Source organism: Colletes gigas, unplaced genomic scaffold (genome assembly GCF_013123115.1).
Source record: "Colletes gigas isolate AHSC1104 unplaced genomic scaffold, ASM1312311v1 Colletes_gigas_Sc00015, whole genome shotgun sequence".
Lineage (NCBI taxonomy): Eukaryota > Metazoa > Arthropoda > Insecta > Hymenoptera > Colletidae > Colletes > Colletes gigas.
In genome coordinates, this window is record NW_025106644.1 from 3,727,790 (window position 1) to 3,745,375 (window position 17,586).

The 17,586-nt window shown below is 38.7% G+C and overlaps 5 protein-coding genes across 13 annotated transcripts; 1 reads left to right on the top strand and 4 right to left on the bottom strand.

The window, feature by feature from the left end:
• Window positions 1-1,399: 1,399 nt before the first annotated feature.
• Window positions 1,400-2,667, bottom strand: LOC122400058 (calcium and integrin-binding family member 3). Its single transcript, XM_043401263.1, has 4 exons — window positions 2,582-2,667; window positions 1,978-2,098; window positions 1,752-1,923; window positions 1,400-1,617 (listed from the first exon to the last, which is right to left on the bottom strand). The coding sequence occupies exons 1-4, from the start codon at window positions 2,665-2,667 to the stop codon at window positions 1,400-1,402; spliced, it is 597 nt and encodes a 198-aa protein (XP_043257198.1).
• Window positions 2,668-2,893: 226 nt separating this feature from the next.
• LOC122400055 (protein misato) lies at window positions 2,894-5,250 on the bottom strand. 2 transcript variants are annotated; one of them, XM_043401257.1, is made up of 6 exons: window positions 5,033-5,250; window positions 4,731-4,817; window positions 4,574-4,654; window positions 4,068-4,511; window positions 3,205-4,009; window positions 2,894-3,132 (listed from the first exon to the last, which is right to left on the bottom strand). In XM_043401257.1, the coding sequence occupies exons 2-6, from the start codon at window positions 4,806-4,808 to the stop codon at window positions 2,921-2,923; spliced, it is 1,620 nt and encodes a 539-aa protein (XP_043257192.1). In that variant the 5' UTR covers window positions 4,809-4,817; window positions 5,033-5,250; the 3' UTR covers window positions 2,894-2,920. The 2 variants fall into 2 exon arrangements, with proteins under 2 accessions (XP_043257192.1, XP_043257191.1); XM_043401256.1 differs by having other exon boundaries at window positions 4,731-5,250.
• Window positions 5,251-5,715: 465 nt separating this feature from the next.
• LOC122400056 (p53 and DNA damage-regulated protein 1) lies at window positions 5,716-7,851 on the bottom strand. Of its 7 annotated transcripts, XM_043401262.1 has the most exons (4): window positions 7,780-7,824; window positions 6,374-6,376; window positions 6,061-6,301; window positions 5,716-5,979 (listed from the first exon to the last, which is right to left on the bottom strand). In XM_043401262.1, the coding sequence occupies exons 3-4, from the start codon at window positions 6,287-6,289 to the stop codon at window positions 5,810-5,812; spliced, it is 399 nt and encodes a 132-aa protein (XP_043257197.1). In that variant the 5' UTR covers window positions 6,290-6,301; window positions 6,374-6,376; window positions 7,780-7,824; the 3' UTR covers window positions 5,716-5,809. The 7 variants fall into 7 exon arrangements, 5 of the variants coding, with proteins under 5 accessions (XP_043257197.1, XP_043257195.1, XP_043257196.1 ...); XM_043401260.1 differs by lacking the exon at window positions 6,374-6,376 and having other exon boundaries at window positions 6,061-6,289; window positions 7,780-7,851; XM_043401261.1 differs by lacking the exon at window positions 6,374-6,376 and having other exon boundaries at window positions 7,780-7,826.
• Window positions 7,852-8,290: 439 nt separating this feature from the next.
• Window positions 8,291-9,331, top strand: LOC122399751 (mitochondrial import inner membrane translocase subunit Tim10). 2 transcript variants are annotated; one of them, XM_043400674.1, is made up of 2 exons: window positions 8,291-8,464; window positions 8,766-9,331. In XM_043400674.1, the coding sequence occupies exon 2, from the start codon at window positions 8,940-8,942 to the stop codon at window positions 9,219-9,221; it is 282 nt and encodes a 93-aa protein (XP_043256609.1). In that variant the 5' UTR covers window positions 8,291-8,464; window positions 8,766-8,939; the 3' UTR covers window positions 9,222-9,331. The 2 variants fall into 2 exon arrangements, with proteins under 2 accessions (XP_043256609.1, XP_043256610.1); XM_043400675.1 differs by having other exon boundaries at window positions 8,291-8,460.
• A 184-nt stretch (window positions 9,332-9,515) lies between these two features.
• LOC122399750 (regulator of chromosome condensation) lies at window positions 9,516-11,913 on the bottom strand. Its single transcript, XM_043400672.1, has 6 exons — window positions 11,805-11,913; window positions 11,614-11,697; window positions 10,889-11,262; window positions 10,439-10,805; window positions 10,091-10,363; window positions 9,516-10,016 (listed from the first exon to the last, which is right to left on the bottom strand). Coding segments are annotated over exons 1-6 (1,290 nt in total). The 5' UTR covers window positions 11,806-11,913; the 3' UTR covers window positions 9,516-9,825.
• Between the last annotated feature and the right edge of the window lie 5,673 nt (window positions 11,914-17,586).

Genomic DNA, 17,586 nt, shown 5'->3' on the forward strand with positions numbered 1-17,586 from the left:
TATGACGCATACTTGAATTGCTGTTTTTTTCATCATCTTCTTATCAATTACTAGAGGAAACTATGAACAGCCTGTAGAAAACATTTGAATATCAAGAAGATCGAGAAAACAGCAAATGATGACTACGCCAATGCGTAAGGGAATTTTTCTCTGTTTACAGGCTATACAAAAAAAATTAAATTATGTGTAGTTAAAAACGACACATTGAACAATTGAAATTATCCCTTAAAAGCAACTCGAAACTATATACAGTAAAATTCGGATTATTTACATATTATATTTTCGGTTAAGAATTTTTTTCTTGAGAATGCGTAGGATTTCAGGGCTATGTGTTTTCACCAAAAATTATTGTAATTGACCCCTGTAACTAACAATAATTTTTTCGGAATGATTTGTAATTTTTTAATTTTGACGAAAAATTTAGGCACCTACTCGAATTTTTTTCTCGAATGTGGGTAAGATTTTGGGGGTATGTCTGTTGACCAAAAATGAGTGTAATTCGCTCCCTCTGCTAACTATAATTTTTTTAGAACGATTTAAAGTTTTTTATTTTCGACGAAATATTTAGGCATCTTCTCGAATTTTTTTCTCGAAAGTACGTGAGATTTCGAGGAAAAGTCTATTCACCAAAAATTATTGTAATTCACCCCTGCACCCAAAAATAATTTTTCCATAACGATTAAAAATTCTTGAATCTCACCAAAAAATTTCCCAAAATTGTGCTACCATCGTTCGCAATTTCTCAAAGATCGTATCAACCACGTCACAACCGCTATAAATTCCAGGAACGAAACCGAACGATGCCCAATTATGCGTTTTACAAGGTCCAACCTCGTCCCATCGATGATCCCTTTTTACCCGGTACTTTTTCCTCCTCGTTCCCGTCGGTTTCACGTAAATTGATTTACACGCGTTGGGCAAAAGTCGCGAAACCTCGCCGGAGGATTCCTCCGCGAGGTTCCCCGTCCGCCGCGAGAACGAATGGCCTGGTTATTTAGCCCGGCATTGCTTCGTTATTGCACAACAGGGGCAAACTCGCGGGTGCCTGTTCAAGAAAGTATATCTGTGACTCGCAGAAAACTATATGGTAGCGCTTCACTAAGCGCGTACAGATCCGCGGAGCTAATAATTATCCATCGTGAGTTTGCGAAACGTCTCGTTCGCTCGTACCGTGAGCCCCATCGCGCGATGCACAGAGCCATTCTTTACGAACGAACGCTTTCGAATTCGTAGGTCAAGAAGCCTGTCGTAAGGTTGGACGACTCTTGTTACCTTTCACGCGAAGCCGGAAACGGGTGTTCGACGTTGACTTTCGGTTTTCGTAAGCGTTCCTCGCGATCGTCCAAGCAACCAACTACATACTTTGCTGGCAGTTTATTTACTCGATGTTCGGTGGGCATTAAATTCTTATGTGAAAAGTGGCCAGGAAATCGGAGGCCCTGGTGATGACGTGCTCGAACTCCAGATAGGACAGCACACCGTCACCGTCGATGTCGTTCTCGTCCAAGACCTTCTGGCAGACGGTGGTCACCTCGTCGGCGTTCAGGCCGCCTTGAACTAGCTGTCGACAGGTGTGTTCCAAGTCGCTCAGCCCCAACACCCCATCCTCGTCGAAGTCTAGCCACAGAAAGAAGCGGAAATGCGATCTCAATTAATATAAAATCGATGGTAGAAATGTTTTCTCGAGCAACGTGTCTAGACCACGAAGCTCTCCCACGATCCGCCCGTCTGGTTCACGTGGTGGTCCGTACCGTAAATCTTGAAGGCGTAAAAGACCTTCAAGTCCCGCGGCGCCTGTTCCGAAAAAACCGACATCATCTCGAGGAACTCCTCGAAGCAGATCCCCTCGTTCTCAGCCATCGACTGTCCCGAATTCGCGCGCCTCGCGAACACCTCCGACATCCGTTGCCTGAACGGATTCTCCTGAAAACACGCGCTTACAATGTCGAGAAACGCGTCGGGGATCGACTGGCGAACCTTCAGTTCCGGTATACGGGTCAGACACGACAATGGCAGACGGAGAGTCGACGCTTGCTGGGACGTCATGGACCGGGGAACCACCCCTGGATCTCCCATTTCACGGAAACGTTTAAATATTCTGTAAATATGCAGAGTGTTCCACCAACCGTGGGAAAAATTTTAATGGGGGGTTCTCCAGGTCAAAATACGTCGAAAATCAAGAATAGTAATTTCTCGATTGAGGCTTCGTTAAAGAGTTATTAACAGTTGCACCTCTACGCAAGATGCCTAACTGCGCAAGTTGCCTATCTACAGGCGCAACTGTGAATAACTCTTCAACGAAGCCTCAATCGACAAATTACTATTCTTTCTTTTAGCCTTATTTTGACCTGGAGAATCTCCCATTAAAATTTTTCAACGTGTATATACTAAAAATGTGATAAATATTTTCCCAATTAATACATCTTACTGAAATTTTTAGGCTTCATAAATAGTAAAACTTTTCTACACTTTGATATAATAAAATTCCTTCAACATGGCCTCTATTTGCCCTCTAGAATCCCCACCAGGGGACGAACACCCTGTATACCACGCGAAATTGTCAAAGAATCCGCGTAAATACCTCAAGATTTCTTTACGCGTGAAAAAGGTACAATCCTGATAGTCCTCCAGTTGTTCCTCGGTGAACGTGGCTATCTTATTCCCCATTTCGATGTTTCGTTCACCACTCGAGCCTAGCAACTGAGCTTTCGCACCCCCGATGCTCGATACGAGATCTAATAACCAGGGTGTGTCCGACCGCTCCCAGTTTTAGGAACGCCCCAGGGTCGGGAATTCACGATAAAACTGATCCGTTCAAAATAGGAACAGGGAATCAAAACAACACGTCTCTTCAATAAAACAGAATGTATTGTACAAGAATACGCGGTTAAACTCGAGTATTTGAATCAATCGACATCGTTCAGACGTAGAAACGATCTTCGTAATTTTCTTTGCAGTCTAGCAGATGGTTCAGGCATTCCTTGAACTCGTCCTCCTCGAAGCCAGACTCTGTGAACGCGTGGAATTTTTTTATGGTCCTTATTCTGGCCACTTGGTCGTGCAAGGATTCGTACATTGTCGAGAGGCTACTTCCGGTGTGCACACCAGCCATTACAGGAACAGACTTGACACCTGTGAATAGATATTGATAGAATGAGACTTGGAAGGGAATTTAACAGAGTATCAAAATTATTATTAACGCACCTGATCCTGCAGGCCATCCAATGATGTCTCCAGTTTCAGTAACGTCGTTGTTGAAGATTTTTGGGTACGGATCCTTTATCTTCAGTGGTGACGAAGTGGTTGACAAGTAGGTCGCTGATGCATGGCAGGTACAAGCCAAATAAAGCATCATCATTTCGTGTACGCTGGAGCATCTGTATGCAGGCTTTGCCATTTGCTTCATTGCGTGGGAAGAGGGTCGTTTCAATCTCTCTTCAGGAACGCCCCGTAACGCTACACTTTGCATATTTTTGTCCATTGGTATATCACAACTTGGTGTCAAACTTGTCCACAATGTTCCTGTGAAGTCGTCCAGCACGTCGATCAAATCCATTTTTTCAATCATTGGGAAGGGCAAGGATAGACTCGTCGCCGCTGCTTTTCTGCCTAGTTTATTTAGATCCGCGCACAAGTCGGATAGAACGACGTTTGGATACTCTTTGCGTCTATACCTTATGGTTAACGTGTCCAGAGCAGTTGCTAGAAGCGCGCTGCTGTGATACTTTAAGTCAGAATTGTATGTCAAATGACCGAATACTCGTGAATCCCCGACTGTAGATGAGACTGTTTGGCTACAAGAAAGTGGACTGTACAACGAAGAGTATTCTCCTATGTGTTGCCAACACAGAGCCATGTTTAGAGCTTTAGTCAAATCGGATTTAGAGGGTTCGGTCTTCTTACTGTCCATACATGGGAACGATAGTATGCTTTTCTTATATTCGTCTTGTAAATATTGTATACAGGATGCACCGAGCCCAGCAAAACCATCCACAGAGTCTAGAAGTACCTAACATTTTTAAATACTATCATTATTAGAAAACAATACTATGCAATAGAACACGTACCTGAAAACCTTGCATAGAATCACACTCTTCGACGTAGCTTCTTATTCTTTCAGAAAAATCCTCGGAAAATTGTTTAGTATTCCATAGGCTCTGTCCATATGTAAAAGTATCAAATGCATTCGTTGCACAATCGTGTTTATACTGTTTAATTATGTTCAGTGTCCTGGGATGAAATCTGGGCACAAGGTAATCCACCCACGAATTAACATCATCTTCTAAATTAAAAGACGTCGATTCGGAAGTTTCATTGGGCTCGTCTAAACTTTTAATAAACGGAGTTGCAGCAGCTGTTTCTTCCTCCGTAACTTCCACTTTTTTGTCGTCCCACAGGGGCTCTGTTTTTACGTGTTGCGAAATATCGTACAAAGTACCTTCCTCTTTCAAATATCCAGTCGCTCCTTTTAAATCGACGAGTAGAAGTCTGGGAGTATAAGTGATTTGTTTCTAGAAAAGCATAATTCAGATGTATGTCTTAACAAATCGTAAATGTTACGTTATAATTATACCTTATAGTTTTCTCCTTCTCTGTAAAAAACATTGTGATTTATCTCGGATGGACTATGGGGGTCGTAAGAGAAATTAGATTCCTGAAAACATGAGAAACGTACAAATTAACGTAATGTATTTCCATAATCTTTCACACGTACATTTATTATTAAATACCTGTAAGTTCCACCAATGAGTTCCGATGTAATTGGAATAATGACCAAACTGTATAGTTAATATTTCTCGTGACGTCATCCTGTTTTACTGATTAAGTATAAACCGACATAAACAGTTCTTAGTTTCAAGTTAAATTACAAACTGTTTTGCACAAATTCATTCGTTTTATCAATGATTTTTAAAACGTTACAATAAGTGACGTTAAGCATTTAAGTCACTATTTTTTTGTATTAGAGGATTGATACTGGATTAGTAATGAGGAAGAGTAACCTAACTAATGTTTGTATTTACGAGTTCTTTACATGCATCTTATTTATTTGGAAAGGCTCACGAATCACGATCGCCTTCTTTTCATCGTTACGGCTGGATTCAGACGAGCGACTTTTTCCATTGTGGAAAACAGTTTTCATTGTCTGTTTTCGATAGTCTTCGTTGTTTTAATCGTAAAACAAGAAAAGACACGGATTCTCTGCGTGTTCGTGACCCTGTAACGGGAAAAGTCGCTTGTTTGCATCCAGTATTCCTGTTGCATCGCTACTAGGATCTCCCTAGCAGTGATGGACTCTCCCTAGCAGTGATGGACTCTCCCTCGCGGGATTCCTTTCTGCGCATGCGCAAGCGACGTCACAGCTACACGTCGTCCGCTACCACAGTCGTATCTTGAGCGCGAGAGGAGGCGCATGTAAGGGGTTTGGGAATTCCAACATTTTTCGTTTTAAGTCGATTAAAACATATGAAATTAATTTGTTTTAAATGTATTCAGTTAATATTATATAATATAATTTTATATTTGTGTGTTTCTCGTTCATTTCTACACACATTTTTAAATTCATCGTACACTAACAAAACAAAACAATATTTCGAAGTGTTTTGAAATACTTTCTTGGCAATGTTACAATTAAATAAGGAAAAACAATCGAGGTATCAGCAATTTTAATTTATATACACATGTATTTACACAAGTTTCAAATCGAGTGATCGGTACAATAATAATTTACTTATTGCTTGTAGGCAGAGTGTAAATTTTATAATCTTGACAGACATTTACTTGAAAATAAATTTATAGCGTTTATGTACATTTAAGAACTTTTACCCAATGCATGGTTTATCGCAGACATTTCTTTATGAGACATAGGTTGCAACATCAAACCCGGAACATGTGGATTTAGTTCCAAGTCTCGTAATTCATTCACTTTGACTTTTAAATCGCTTCTCAACTTGTTGATCTCAATGTCACATTCTCTTTGATCTGCAATATAATGAAAAATTTAGTATCCATGGCATCAGATGGCCGAACACCCTCTGTACAAATAAAACATTCGCATACAACCTTTCGCAAGTAATTCTTCCGCTGTTTTGGACGGCATCTTAAGCAAAAGTGGTCCAACACTTATCCAAGCATTCTTGCATGTTTCTTTCTGCAGCGCTCTCATTCCGACTCTGTCGTTGTTTCTTCTTTTGTCCAAAGCAACTACTTCTTGACGGCTCATGAGAATCTCCCCTGCCTTCTCTTCTACCTGTTGTATATGTTTTAATGCCATCTGCTGATCAAACTTCATCTGCAACAATAACTACAATCAATAGTTCAAAAACTGCTTTAGCAGTAAAATGTTTGTTTTTTTACATAAATATAGATAACTTACACACTTAAGATAGATAACGAATGTAAAATTACATTGCATTAAATCTCTACAGGAAACTCTGATATTATTTATAAAAATGTCGAACACCATTTTAAGACAAAGCAACGCGTAATGTTCTTTCTTTCCTATGTTCTCTATTTAATAATTTTTCCCTGTCTTTCTTTTTAAGGCATTTCTGTTTAGGTATTTTCATATCGTTAACTGCCGCGATATCTCCGGGTCTAAAGTGAGTCACTCTATATTCGTTTTCACTCGGCTGGCCTATTCCCTTTCTATCAATTTTTAAGCACGTTTTTATAGGATATTTTATTCCTTTCCCCGAGGGGCCCAGACCACCCTGCTCGTCCCATCCGGTGCTCAAAAGCATTTGATAACCTTTATTCTGTTTCGTTATTCCGTACATAGCGTTCGATAGCTTTGGCTTTGTATTAAAAATATGAAGCGTGGATGTTTCGTGCTTCTTCCAAGACGTTTGATAAAAGTTAACTTTGCAAATTTTACAGTAAAACCCTGTAACTTCCATCAGCTGTTCCATATTATTGCTATTTTTATACATCGTTCCGCTGTAATTTTTCAAAGGTTCTATCAACTCCGATCTCGTATGCAGTACAGTATCGTTATTTATTCTCGACTTATCTATACTCATTTCCGATGAAATTTTACTAGCTTTAGATTCAGTTTTCCTTTTAAGCAAAGCAACTATGTTTAAATAATTTTTCTTTAAAGCTAGTTGCGCAGCTGTGAGCCCAGATTTTTCTCTAGCTCTCTTGTTAGCTCCGAGGCTCAATAAAAATTTTATAATATCTAAATGGCCGCAGTACGCAGCTGACATCAGCGGTGTCCAACCGAAATCATCCGTTACATTAACATTTTCCTGCGTTACGTGTTTCAATAAATATTTCAAATCCTTTTGCTCCACCGCTTTCAGTATGGAATTTACTGTGACTTTTTCTTCAATTTTTCCAACTGGTTTCTGTGTTATATTATTTTCAGTTCTACAACGCCTCCGTCTTTCCAATTGCAAATTCCCGTTGCTTTCTTCGTTTATAATTTCCTCGTAAGCCTCTTTCGCCTCGTTTTCTCGAAATCCTAATCGATATTCTTTCGTTTCCGTTGATATGTCTGGAACGTCGCAAGACTCTCGAACGAACGTTTTCCATGTCATATCGATATTACGCGCGAAAAAATTGCTTTGTTTTAACATGTTCTCTATTTTACGTAAAAATTTTTATTTATATGAAATTAGATTTTATGGTGGTGTATACACATTTACGGGCCGTCAACTAACTAGAAGGATCATTTGTTTTAAGATTTTAATGGTCTCTCCCCTTTTCATCTTTTTAAATATTACATTAATATGTTATTGAACAAATTATTACTGTCTTTTAACGCAATACAACAATTACCTTTGCGACAATTGCCGTTTTATCGTACCAGTCTTATTCGCGTCACGTAATCACGTTGAATGCGCTTGTAGGGGACACTAGAGACATTTCCCTAGCTCCCAGGGAAAGTCCCTAGATGGAGTTGGCGTGGCAGCCGTGTAGAGCGCCACGCTACGACAGTCGGAATAAAGCTCTGAGACAAGGAACACGTGTCGTACTGATATTCCCGTTATCCCTACGCATCCCTATACGCTTATCGTAAACGTATGAAACATAAAACTCACTAGATTTTTCTAAATGAAACGAATACGCAATGCATGTACAAGTGTGATTCAAATGTGTGTTGTATATATTATATGATTGTAGTGCATCGTTTTAGAATTCCACAGTTCTGTTAATATTGTTATTTTTGATAAAAAAAGATTGTTTTGATCTAGTTTTAATTTTGATCAAGTTGGTACTACTTTAAATTTTACATCGCTTCTCCAATGTTCGTTCCTTTTCATCGCCATGGTGACTCGATTGTAGGTTATGTTACGAGCTCTTGAGATCACATGGTCGTACGGTCGCATAGTTTGCCCGATACACGAAATTTTTTAGTTTATAATATAGAAATATTACGGCGTATCGTACAAAATAGCTTTCAATTAAAGTTAAGAAAAGAATAAGTATGCAAACTGTGACAAAGATAGGAATTGGATGGTAGGTATGTAGTAATAAACCATTTATGGTTACAATGTTTCACATTACGTTTTTCTTTAAGGTTAGCTTTTCGTATAGCGATATTTGACCAAGTAACTTTTGCATAATAGTAAACAATATTTAAGTTTCTTTATTTATCATCGGTTTTTGGCAAACTCTGTTCGTGATTAACGAATACAATTATTAAATTCACATTTTTTAAATTTTTCCATCGATATTCAGACAAGATCAACGAGTGAATTTAACATTTGTGTTTGTTATTCATAATATTAGTTCTTACTCATGAATAACAATTCTTTTCGCAGGACTGTAACCGCTGCAATAGGCATATATTGTTTTATACTTTCCAAACAAAACGTAATTGCGAAAAGATATGACAATATGAAAGCAAGAGAGCATATTCGTAATGCAAATATTGTGGATTAAAGGATTTCTTTAAGGATTTAAATATTGTAAAATATTAAGGAATTTGACTAAAAATGGCTGCGTTTATTCAACTCAACGAAAATCAATTAAAAATGGTACAAGAATTAGAAATGGAGATGATGTCCGATATGTATACTCGTATGACATCAGCGTGTCATAGAAAATGTATACCGCCAAAGTATCTGGAATCTGAATTAACCAAAGGGGAATCGATATGTCTCGATCGTTGTGTCTCCAAGTATCTGGATGTTCACGAACGTATCGGGATGAAGTTCACTCAGATCTCTATGCAGGCAGATAACTTTATGAAAGATAAAGATGCGGAACAAAAATAAAATAAAGTATCGTTTTCTTAAAGGAAGTTAGTATAAATTTTATTTCTGTGCATTTAATAGTTTCTGTTTCTTTAGGTGATTATGGTTGAAAATATCGACGATTCAACGGTAATGTCATATTTTCAATAAATTATTTCTGTAGTTTGTACCGAGTAGACCAAACTATAATAAAAATTGTTCTGTATTTAGCTATAAAGCTGCGAATAAAACGTTATTAAGTATTATTAATAATTTATTCAAAAGTGATATTCGAAAGTTTTTCGTTGGTGTTTAAAATTTAATCAAAAATATGCTGATCGATACGAATGAAGCAACGAAATGATTTTTGTAGAAAATATATAATTCACATGTAGAAAAATGTTTATTAATATATTAATCATTACAAGCACAATGGTGTCATTTTTGGTTGCACAACAAATTATGTACAGATTTAATTATCTTGTATGAATCTCAAAATTACAGTACATCATGAAAAATATCTTTAATTACACTTTCTCCTTTCGATGGAAGTTTTTGTGCAAGGAGAATTTAAGGTCGAATTGATTTCTTTCGTTGTCCAAATTTCTATCACATAGAGACACTTTAATTTTAATGAATCGTTTCATTAACCAGCAGTTTCTTCTTTTACCGGATGGGTTGTCGCTAATGCTAACGTATGTTGTCCTCCGCCCGCCACCCGTATTATTGTCTTTCCTTCCAGTTGTTTACCTTTTACTAACACAGGCTCTTCGACATCTTCTTCCTCTCCCGTACCCAGTTGTCCACTTGATCCCATGCCCCACGAATATAGACTTCCTGTGCAATAGAAAATAACTTATATCTTCCACGAAACAAAGCACGGTAATCTCTTAACAGTGTAAAAAACAAACCAGATTCGGTAACAGCGAAAGATTGAGCACTTCCGGCCGCGACGTCGACGCATTTGAACGAACTCAAGACCGGAACTGCTGTCAATTCTTTCGCATCTAAGCAATTAGATCCAAGCCCGAGACGGCCGTATTCTTTACGACCCAAAACGAACACTTTGCCAGAATCATCTAAGGCGATAGTATGATGCTGTCCGCTACTGATGTGTCTCCAAATTTTTCCACTAAACGTTTTTGATATTCGAGGATGAAACTGAGTCACGGGGTCCTTTAAACCTAAAAATTATCTCGTACAGAATACTTCACTAATTTTAGTATTCTCTTAATATAGCGACTATACCATGTACTAACCAATTTGATAATAATTATTTAAACCAAACACGTATATATCTCCTGTGTGATATTCCTTAGCAAATGTACAATAAGTTCCAGCCCAGATATCACCAAATTCTAACTTCTTTGTAATTTTGAATTCGACTAGACCCGGGGATAACAATGGACCCATACCATGACGGGTATTTCTATTAGCAGCCCTAGCTGCCACTCGTCCTAACTGACCTTGTTCTCCGCATCCACACGTGTAAACGTGCCCATTCTCGTTAAGTAACACTAAGTGATCTGCACCGGACGCTATTTTGATTATCTTTACATTAGGCAGTATCTCTATCGGGAACCGTTCGTTCCCTTTCAACGTCAAACCCATAGTACCGTGTGAATCCTTAAAAACACGTTTGAATTTTACATAAATTTTCTTTTCTAGATGAAACTGTATAATCGACGAAATGTTAGTAAATGCGATACCCTGAAGGAGCCCCATGCAAAGACTCTTCCGTCCTCCAAGAGAGCGGCGCTATGGGAGTCTCCAGCCGTCACCTGAACGACCTTGCCAGGCAGACTGACGGTAGCCGGTTTGGTTTCCGAACCATCTACTGAAGTATCACGTCCTAACGCCCCTTCGTCGTTGCAGCCAAACGTTAATATCTCTCCTGTTTCCCTCAGGCACACGTTATGCATGCCACCGGCTGCTATGGCCACGATATCCTGGTATCCAGGAACAGCTGCCGGTCGTATTTTCTCCACCACCTCGTCTCCTAAACCAAGCTGTCCCACATCGCCTTGTCCAAACACCAATAACACTCCACCCGTCGAGGACTGACGTAAACTCGGTTTTATAACTAAAGGTGAAACGAAAAATTGCATGAAAACGTCTAGCTACCATCCGTTGTTGGTTTCACGGTGAAATGATCGTGGCACGCGTTATATTTCGAAAATTCGTCGCGTCGGTTGCTTAAAATTACAGAAAAATCTACGAACGACACGGTTTCAGTTATCAGTCAAAGGGAAACTATAATCGTATCGATCGTGGAGCCCCGTAAGGCATATGGATGCATCCCAGGGCATCGTGGTGTGTTGCGCTTTCGATAAAAACTTACCTGCAATAGCGAGTTTCGGCAACGTTTAGGCGCGAAAATGTATTAAAATGTTGGAGAAACGTAGGACTTAACGTACGAAATATAATTACTCACTTTGTTTTCTCTTAATCAGCTTCGGCTCCTTTGGGCCTTTCGTAGAACTTTCAGCAGACCGTTTTGTTGCTTTCCTTGGCGGCACTGAAACCATACCGAGGTTATGTTTAAAAATGCCCGTGTTAAACCGTTTTTATGACTGTAACGTGCGAACGAACGATCGTTTTTAATATCGTCGCTCGTCTACGTACTGATTTCTCAACGTAATTGTCACAGAACCGGATTAGAAAACGTCTTGTACACGGAATGCCAGTTGGCGCCAAAAAGTTGCAACGCTGCTAAAGCCCTAAGCGACTGTTGCGCAACTCGCCAGAGGCGCTAACGTCCGGTTTACACGGGGGATCGTCACGTTGATATCTTTGGCTTGTTCTCAATTATTATAGACCCGCGTTTTCGACGTACGAAGTACGGATCCTTGTAACCGGAAATTCTGTACCCTTACTCCTCGTCCCCTGGCAACACGAGTGTTCCCAAATGCAATTAAACGACAAGGTACAACGAATAATGTGTACATAGGTCGAAGCGTTTAAAATATTCTTGCATCGATCTAGTTCGAAGAATATTGTACCTGTTATTATGCACTGACCTTGAATCGACGATAAAGAAAAAAAAGCGTTCCGAGAAGTAGGCAAAGTATAGATAGCTGCGTTGGACGAAAGCTGTGCTACAGGTGGTTTGGGTTAGGCCTTAGGTTATCTGTAATAATCTTTTTTTCATCGTTTGAATACCTCAGAGAGTTTTATGGAGGCTCACAATTTCCTTTTAGTTTTGATAAAGAGTAGAAGTTTTAGTAAATTCGAATTCTTGATTTTCGTCTTATTTTGGCCTGGAGAATCCCCCACCCTGTATATGCAATTTAATTTACCTGATCCTACGACCTTGGAAGATAAATAATTTTGTAATTATTTACTTTTAACGACTCTGAATGTAACTTAGAGTTACACACACGCGATTAGTGTCTCTAATTAGCATACTTCAGGTATGATTTTTTTTAATTGTGCAAGGGAGGTTAAAATAAGACTAATAATACATTTTTGACCATCGAACATAACCAAGTTGGTTTATAAGAAACTTTTTTTTTTTTGAGTTGCATCGAATCGTAGTTTGCGATTAGTTTGATAAATTTTAATAACGCGCGGTATACTTTGTTCCGTATAATACGTGAATAAGAGGGGAACCAGGGAACGATGGGATGTTGCTGGGAAACTTCAGACGTTGCGGTTTAATATCCGCGCGTTTCGACGAGTAAATCATTTGTTGGGCGAGATCCGCTATCGGGGGATAGTAATTCAGATTTTTCGAATCGGGGAAAATTGTGTTCAGTGCCCTGGATAGCCTAATCACTGCTATTGTTATTGTTTTTCATTAGGATGTGAATTAATAGATGTTTGATTTTATAGATAGGGCACAATTTTTAGATATTCTTAGAATATTTAGATGATGCTAAGAATCCATTTTAAGAATTTTAGAACAATAAATATTTCGTAAATTAATAGTTTATTATTGAGGAATTGATTTTGAATCTTATATAGGATTATAGAGGCCAAAATAAGACGAAAATGAAGGATACTAATTTGTTAATTGGGGCTTTGTTAAAAAGTTATAGAAACATTTCCGACCACCCAGTATATTTTCGGTAAAGAATTTTTTTCTCGAAAATGAGTAGGATTTCGAGGGTATGTGTATTGACCAAAAATAGTTGTAGTTGAACTCTGCAACCGAAAATAATTTTTTTAGAACGATTCGAAATTTTTTAATTTCTTCCAAAAATCTGTCCATCTATTCGAATTTTTTTCTCGAAAATGAGTAGAAATTCGAGGGTATATGTTTTGACAAAAAATGATTGTAATTGATCACTGCAAACGAAAATAATTTTTTCAGAATGATTTGAAATTTTTTTTTTCGCCGAAAACTAACACTTGTCGATTTTTCTTAAAAATTAGATTTTCATTTTTAATAAATTTATTTGACGTCATACAGAAATTTTGTTTAGTACTTTTTTGTAAGTGTCTATGAGCTCCAGTTCACAAATAAATTTCAATGAAATACACTCACTATTGTGGGAGTTATGGTCGTTCGAAAATTGATCTAGTTTTATGGGGTTTTTCTCACTTTAAGGGGTTCAGGAACAATTTTCCGGACAATCTCAGAATTTCTACGCATTCTTCACTAAAATACGCGTTGTTTGCATTTTTAAACATTAAAATCCCCCAATCCGTTCAGGAGTTATGAAATTTTAAAGATATGAATGAAATTTCGAGGAACCATTTCTTATGATTTATTAGATTTTCAGTTAGGAATTTTTTTCTCGAAAATGCGTAGGATTTCGAGGGTATGTGTATTCACCAAAAATGCTTGTAAATGGCCCCCACAACTAAAAATAATTTTTCCAGAATGATTTGAAGTTTTTTAATTTTGTCGAAAAATTTCACCCCTTCTCGAATTTTTTTCTCGAAAGTGGATAGGATTTTGGGGGTATCTGTAATGACCAAAAATGATTGTAATTGACCCCCACAACTAAAGATAATTTTTTCAAAACGATTTGAAATTTTTTTTTCGCCGAATTTAGGCACCTGATTAGATTTTCGGTAAGGAATTTTTTTCTCGAAAGTGCGTAGGATTTTGAGGATATGTGTAATGACCAAAAATGATTGTAATTGACCCCCACAACTAAAAATAATTTTTCCAGAACGATTTGAAACTTTTGAATTTAATTGTTAATAACATTTTAACGTAGCCTCTGTCTATTATTATTTTAGTCTTTAGAATCTTCCATTAACATCCTCTACATATATCCATCCTCTTCTCGCCAGCTTGAGAATCAGGAACGTGCCCCAATCAAACACGAAGTCGACCTTCGAATCGATTGGGATCCCGCGGAATCCCGACGACTCGTAAACAACTTTCGGTGCAAAGGACACACGTGTTCAGTCGTTCGTTCGCCGCCATAAATTCATTGGCCTTTTGTCGAGGCGGCGCGTGGCCGCGATTCACGCTAAATCGGAAATTAGCACGCGTAAGGATCGCCGTGGGTGGCTGCAGCGGTCCCTCGTCGGACGATATGCACGCGTGTCCGCGAGATGGGGGGATGGTCGAGCCGGAGGGGTCTGGACGGTTAACAGAGACGCGACTACGCCGTGCGCGCCAGTCGTAGCCGAGACTTTGTCGGCGCAACGTCTCCGCTCCCTCTCTGTCCGCCGTACGCGTTTGATCCGCGTCGATCTATTACTATCGCGTTCGTTCCTCGTGTAACTTTGTTTCCTCGAAACAAAAGACTCTTTCGCTATACGTGGGTTTGTGTTTTTTTACTTGAAGGAACCTCCAAAAGAGAAGAGGACTTGGCGATCCAGGACATTTTCACGGAACAACAGTTCATGTAGAACCCAGGAATCATGACGAGAGCGCGCCGATACCGATTCCTTCCGCTTCTCGTGTACATCCTGCTGGGCGGTGAGTGTAAAAAAATTTGTTTAAAAAAATTTATTCGTTTCTTCGACGATTTTCTCGCGTCGAGACTTGTTGAATCCCGTGGCCTCTCGATCAGCCTGAGTGGCGGACCTTGCACGTGCTCTTTAAGAAACAGGATACTCTCGTCGAAACCGGATATACGGGTTCTCGAAATGTTTCCCTCGCGAACCTCTCTTTTGTTCGAAAGTTTGTTTCGTCCAGAGCAAATGTACGCGTTTCTGTGTACTCCTTTGAAAAATCGAAGGAACGAAAAAAACCTCGATCAATCATCGGGTGTTTCGAGGGGATCCATTCATCCGTCGCTGATAGAATTCCGTGGGAGCCGTGCGTGTCGGACGCTGAGCGGAATTAGTTGCAAAAATCCCAGAATTTTTTTTTTTTTAACGCGGTCTACCAAACCTCGAAAATTGAAATAAGGTGAAAAATCACGGAATCTAGATATTGTATGACGAACTCGGACAAAGGTGGGGGGAAAAACGATAAATAAATCCGGCAACCCAGTTTTCTCGTGATCAATCATCCTGCCGATATTTCGAAGGAAAATCCGCAGGACGAACCGGTTATCCTGGAATCCGATAATCGCAGAAGCTCCCGCGGAATTGCGTTTCGACGATAGAAAACTCGCTTATTGTTTCTTTTCTTTTGGATGGTCGAGATCGACCGAGGTTTTTCGTCGCGCGGATCGGAAACAGTGTTTAATTAGTCGTGTCCGTTGATTTTCGACAAAGCGGCTGGATGGTAGGCGCAGGCCACCGGAAACACCGGTCTCTGTTTATCAATTAGCCGCGATGGCCGCGCATATGCGTTTGCATACCGGCGAAAAGTTCTTTGAACACGCGAATCGATGCTGGGGGCTCGATCCTCTTTGCCGCGACGCGGCTCTTCCGGTGATTCGATGCTCCGGGGGATGGTCGGACCGCACCATCCAGAGTTCTTTGCAATTTGTCCCCGCCGCGCTGATCTGCTGTGGAAACTGGACGAAAATATGAAATAGTGTGTCGGCGAATTTTCTATATTTTTTCGGAAAAAAGAAAATACAGGGTGTTCCGCCACGCCTGGGAAAAATTTTAACGGGAGATTCTGGAGGCCAAAATACGACGAAAATCAAGGATACCAATTTGTTGATGGAGGCTTCGTTGAAAAGTTATTAACGTTTAAAGTTTCGCCAATACTGAATTTTTTTTGAGAAAGTGGGTAGGATTTCGGGGGTAGGTCTATTCACCAAAAATGATTGTAATTGACCCCTGTAACCGAGAATAATTTTTTTAGAACGATTTGAAATTTTTTTTTTTCCGTCGTAAAATTTCTATCTTCTCGAATTTTTTTCTCGAAAGTGGGTAGGATTTTGGGGGTATGACTGTTGACCAAAAATGATTGTATTTGACCCCTGTAACTAAAAATAATTTTTTTAGAAAGATTTGGAATTTTTTTTTTTTTGGCGAAAAATTTAGTGACTTCCCCCTGTTGATTTTTTTAAATATTCGTTTTTGATTTTTAGTAAATTTGTTTGGCACCCTATAGAAAAGTTGTTTCATACTTTTTTGTAGGTACTCATGGGCTCTGTTTTAGAAAAACATTTCAATGTGATAGCTTTACTATTGTAGGAGTTATGGCAGTTTGAAAATTGAACCAGATTTATGGGCTCTCCCTCATTTTGCGATGTCATGGATCAACTTTTTGATAATTTTTGGAATTCCTACATATTCTCCATCAAAATACGCGTTGTTTGCATTTTTAAACTTGAAAATCTTCCAATCCGTTCAGAAGTTATGACGTTTTAAAGAGTCACATGATTTTCAAATTCGCTCAATAATTTCAGGACCTATTCGAATTTTTTTCTCAAAAGCACGTAGAATTTCGGGGATATGGCTATTCACCAAAAATTATTGTAATTCATCCCTGCAATCAAAAGTAATTTTTTTATAATCATTTGAAATTTTCTAATTTTGTCAAAAAGTTTGCATCTTACTTGAATTTTTTTCTCGAATGTGGGTAGGATTTTGGGGGTATGTCTGTTGACCAAAAATGAGTGTAATTGACTCCCCTAGCTAAAAATAATTTTTTTAGAACGATTTGAAAAATTTCTTTTTCACCAAAAAATTTCAACTACCCGAATTTTTTTCTCTAAAATGGGTAGGATTTCAGGGTTAAGTGTATTCACCAAAAATGATCGTAACTGACCCTTCCAACCAAAAATAATTTTTCCAGAACGATTTGAAATTTTTGAATTTAATTGTTAATAACTTTTCAACGAAGCCTCCATCAACAAATTGGTATTCTTGATTTTCGTCTTATTTTGGCCTCTAGAATCTCCCAACACCCTGTATAACTATATATATCTAACATATATAAAAATTTCCTTTTGACAATCGCACCCCATGTTGTTAATTATTCCCAATTCAATAAATCACAAAATAACAATTTTCGTTAAACAATAATTCCGATTTCTATCATACAGTGCTTTTTCCTGTCATCCACTCGTTTAAAAAAATCCCCAGTCAACGA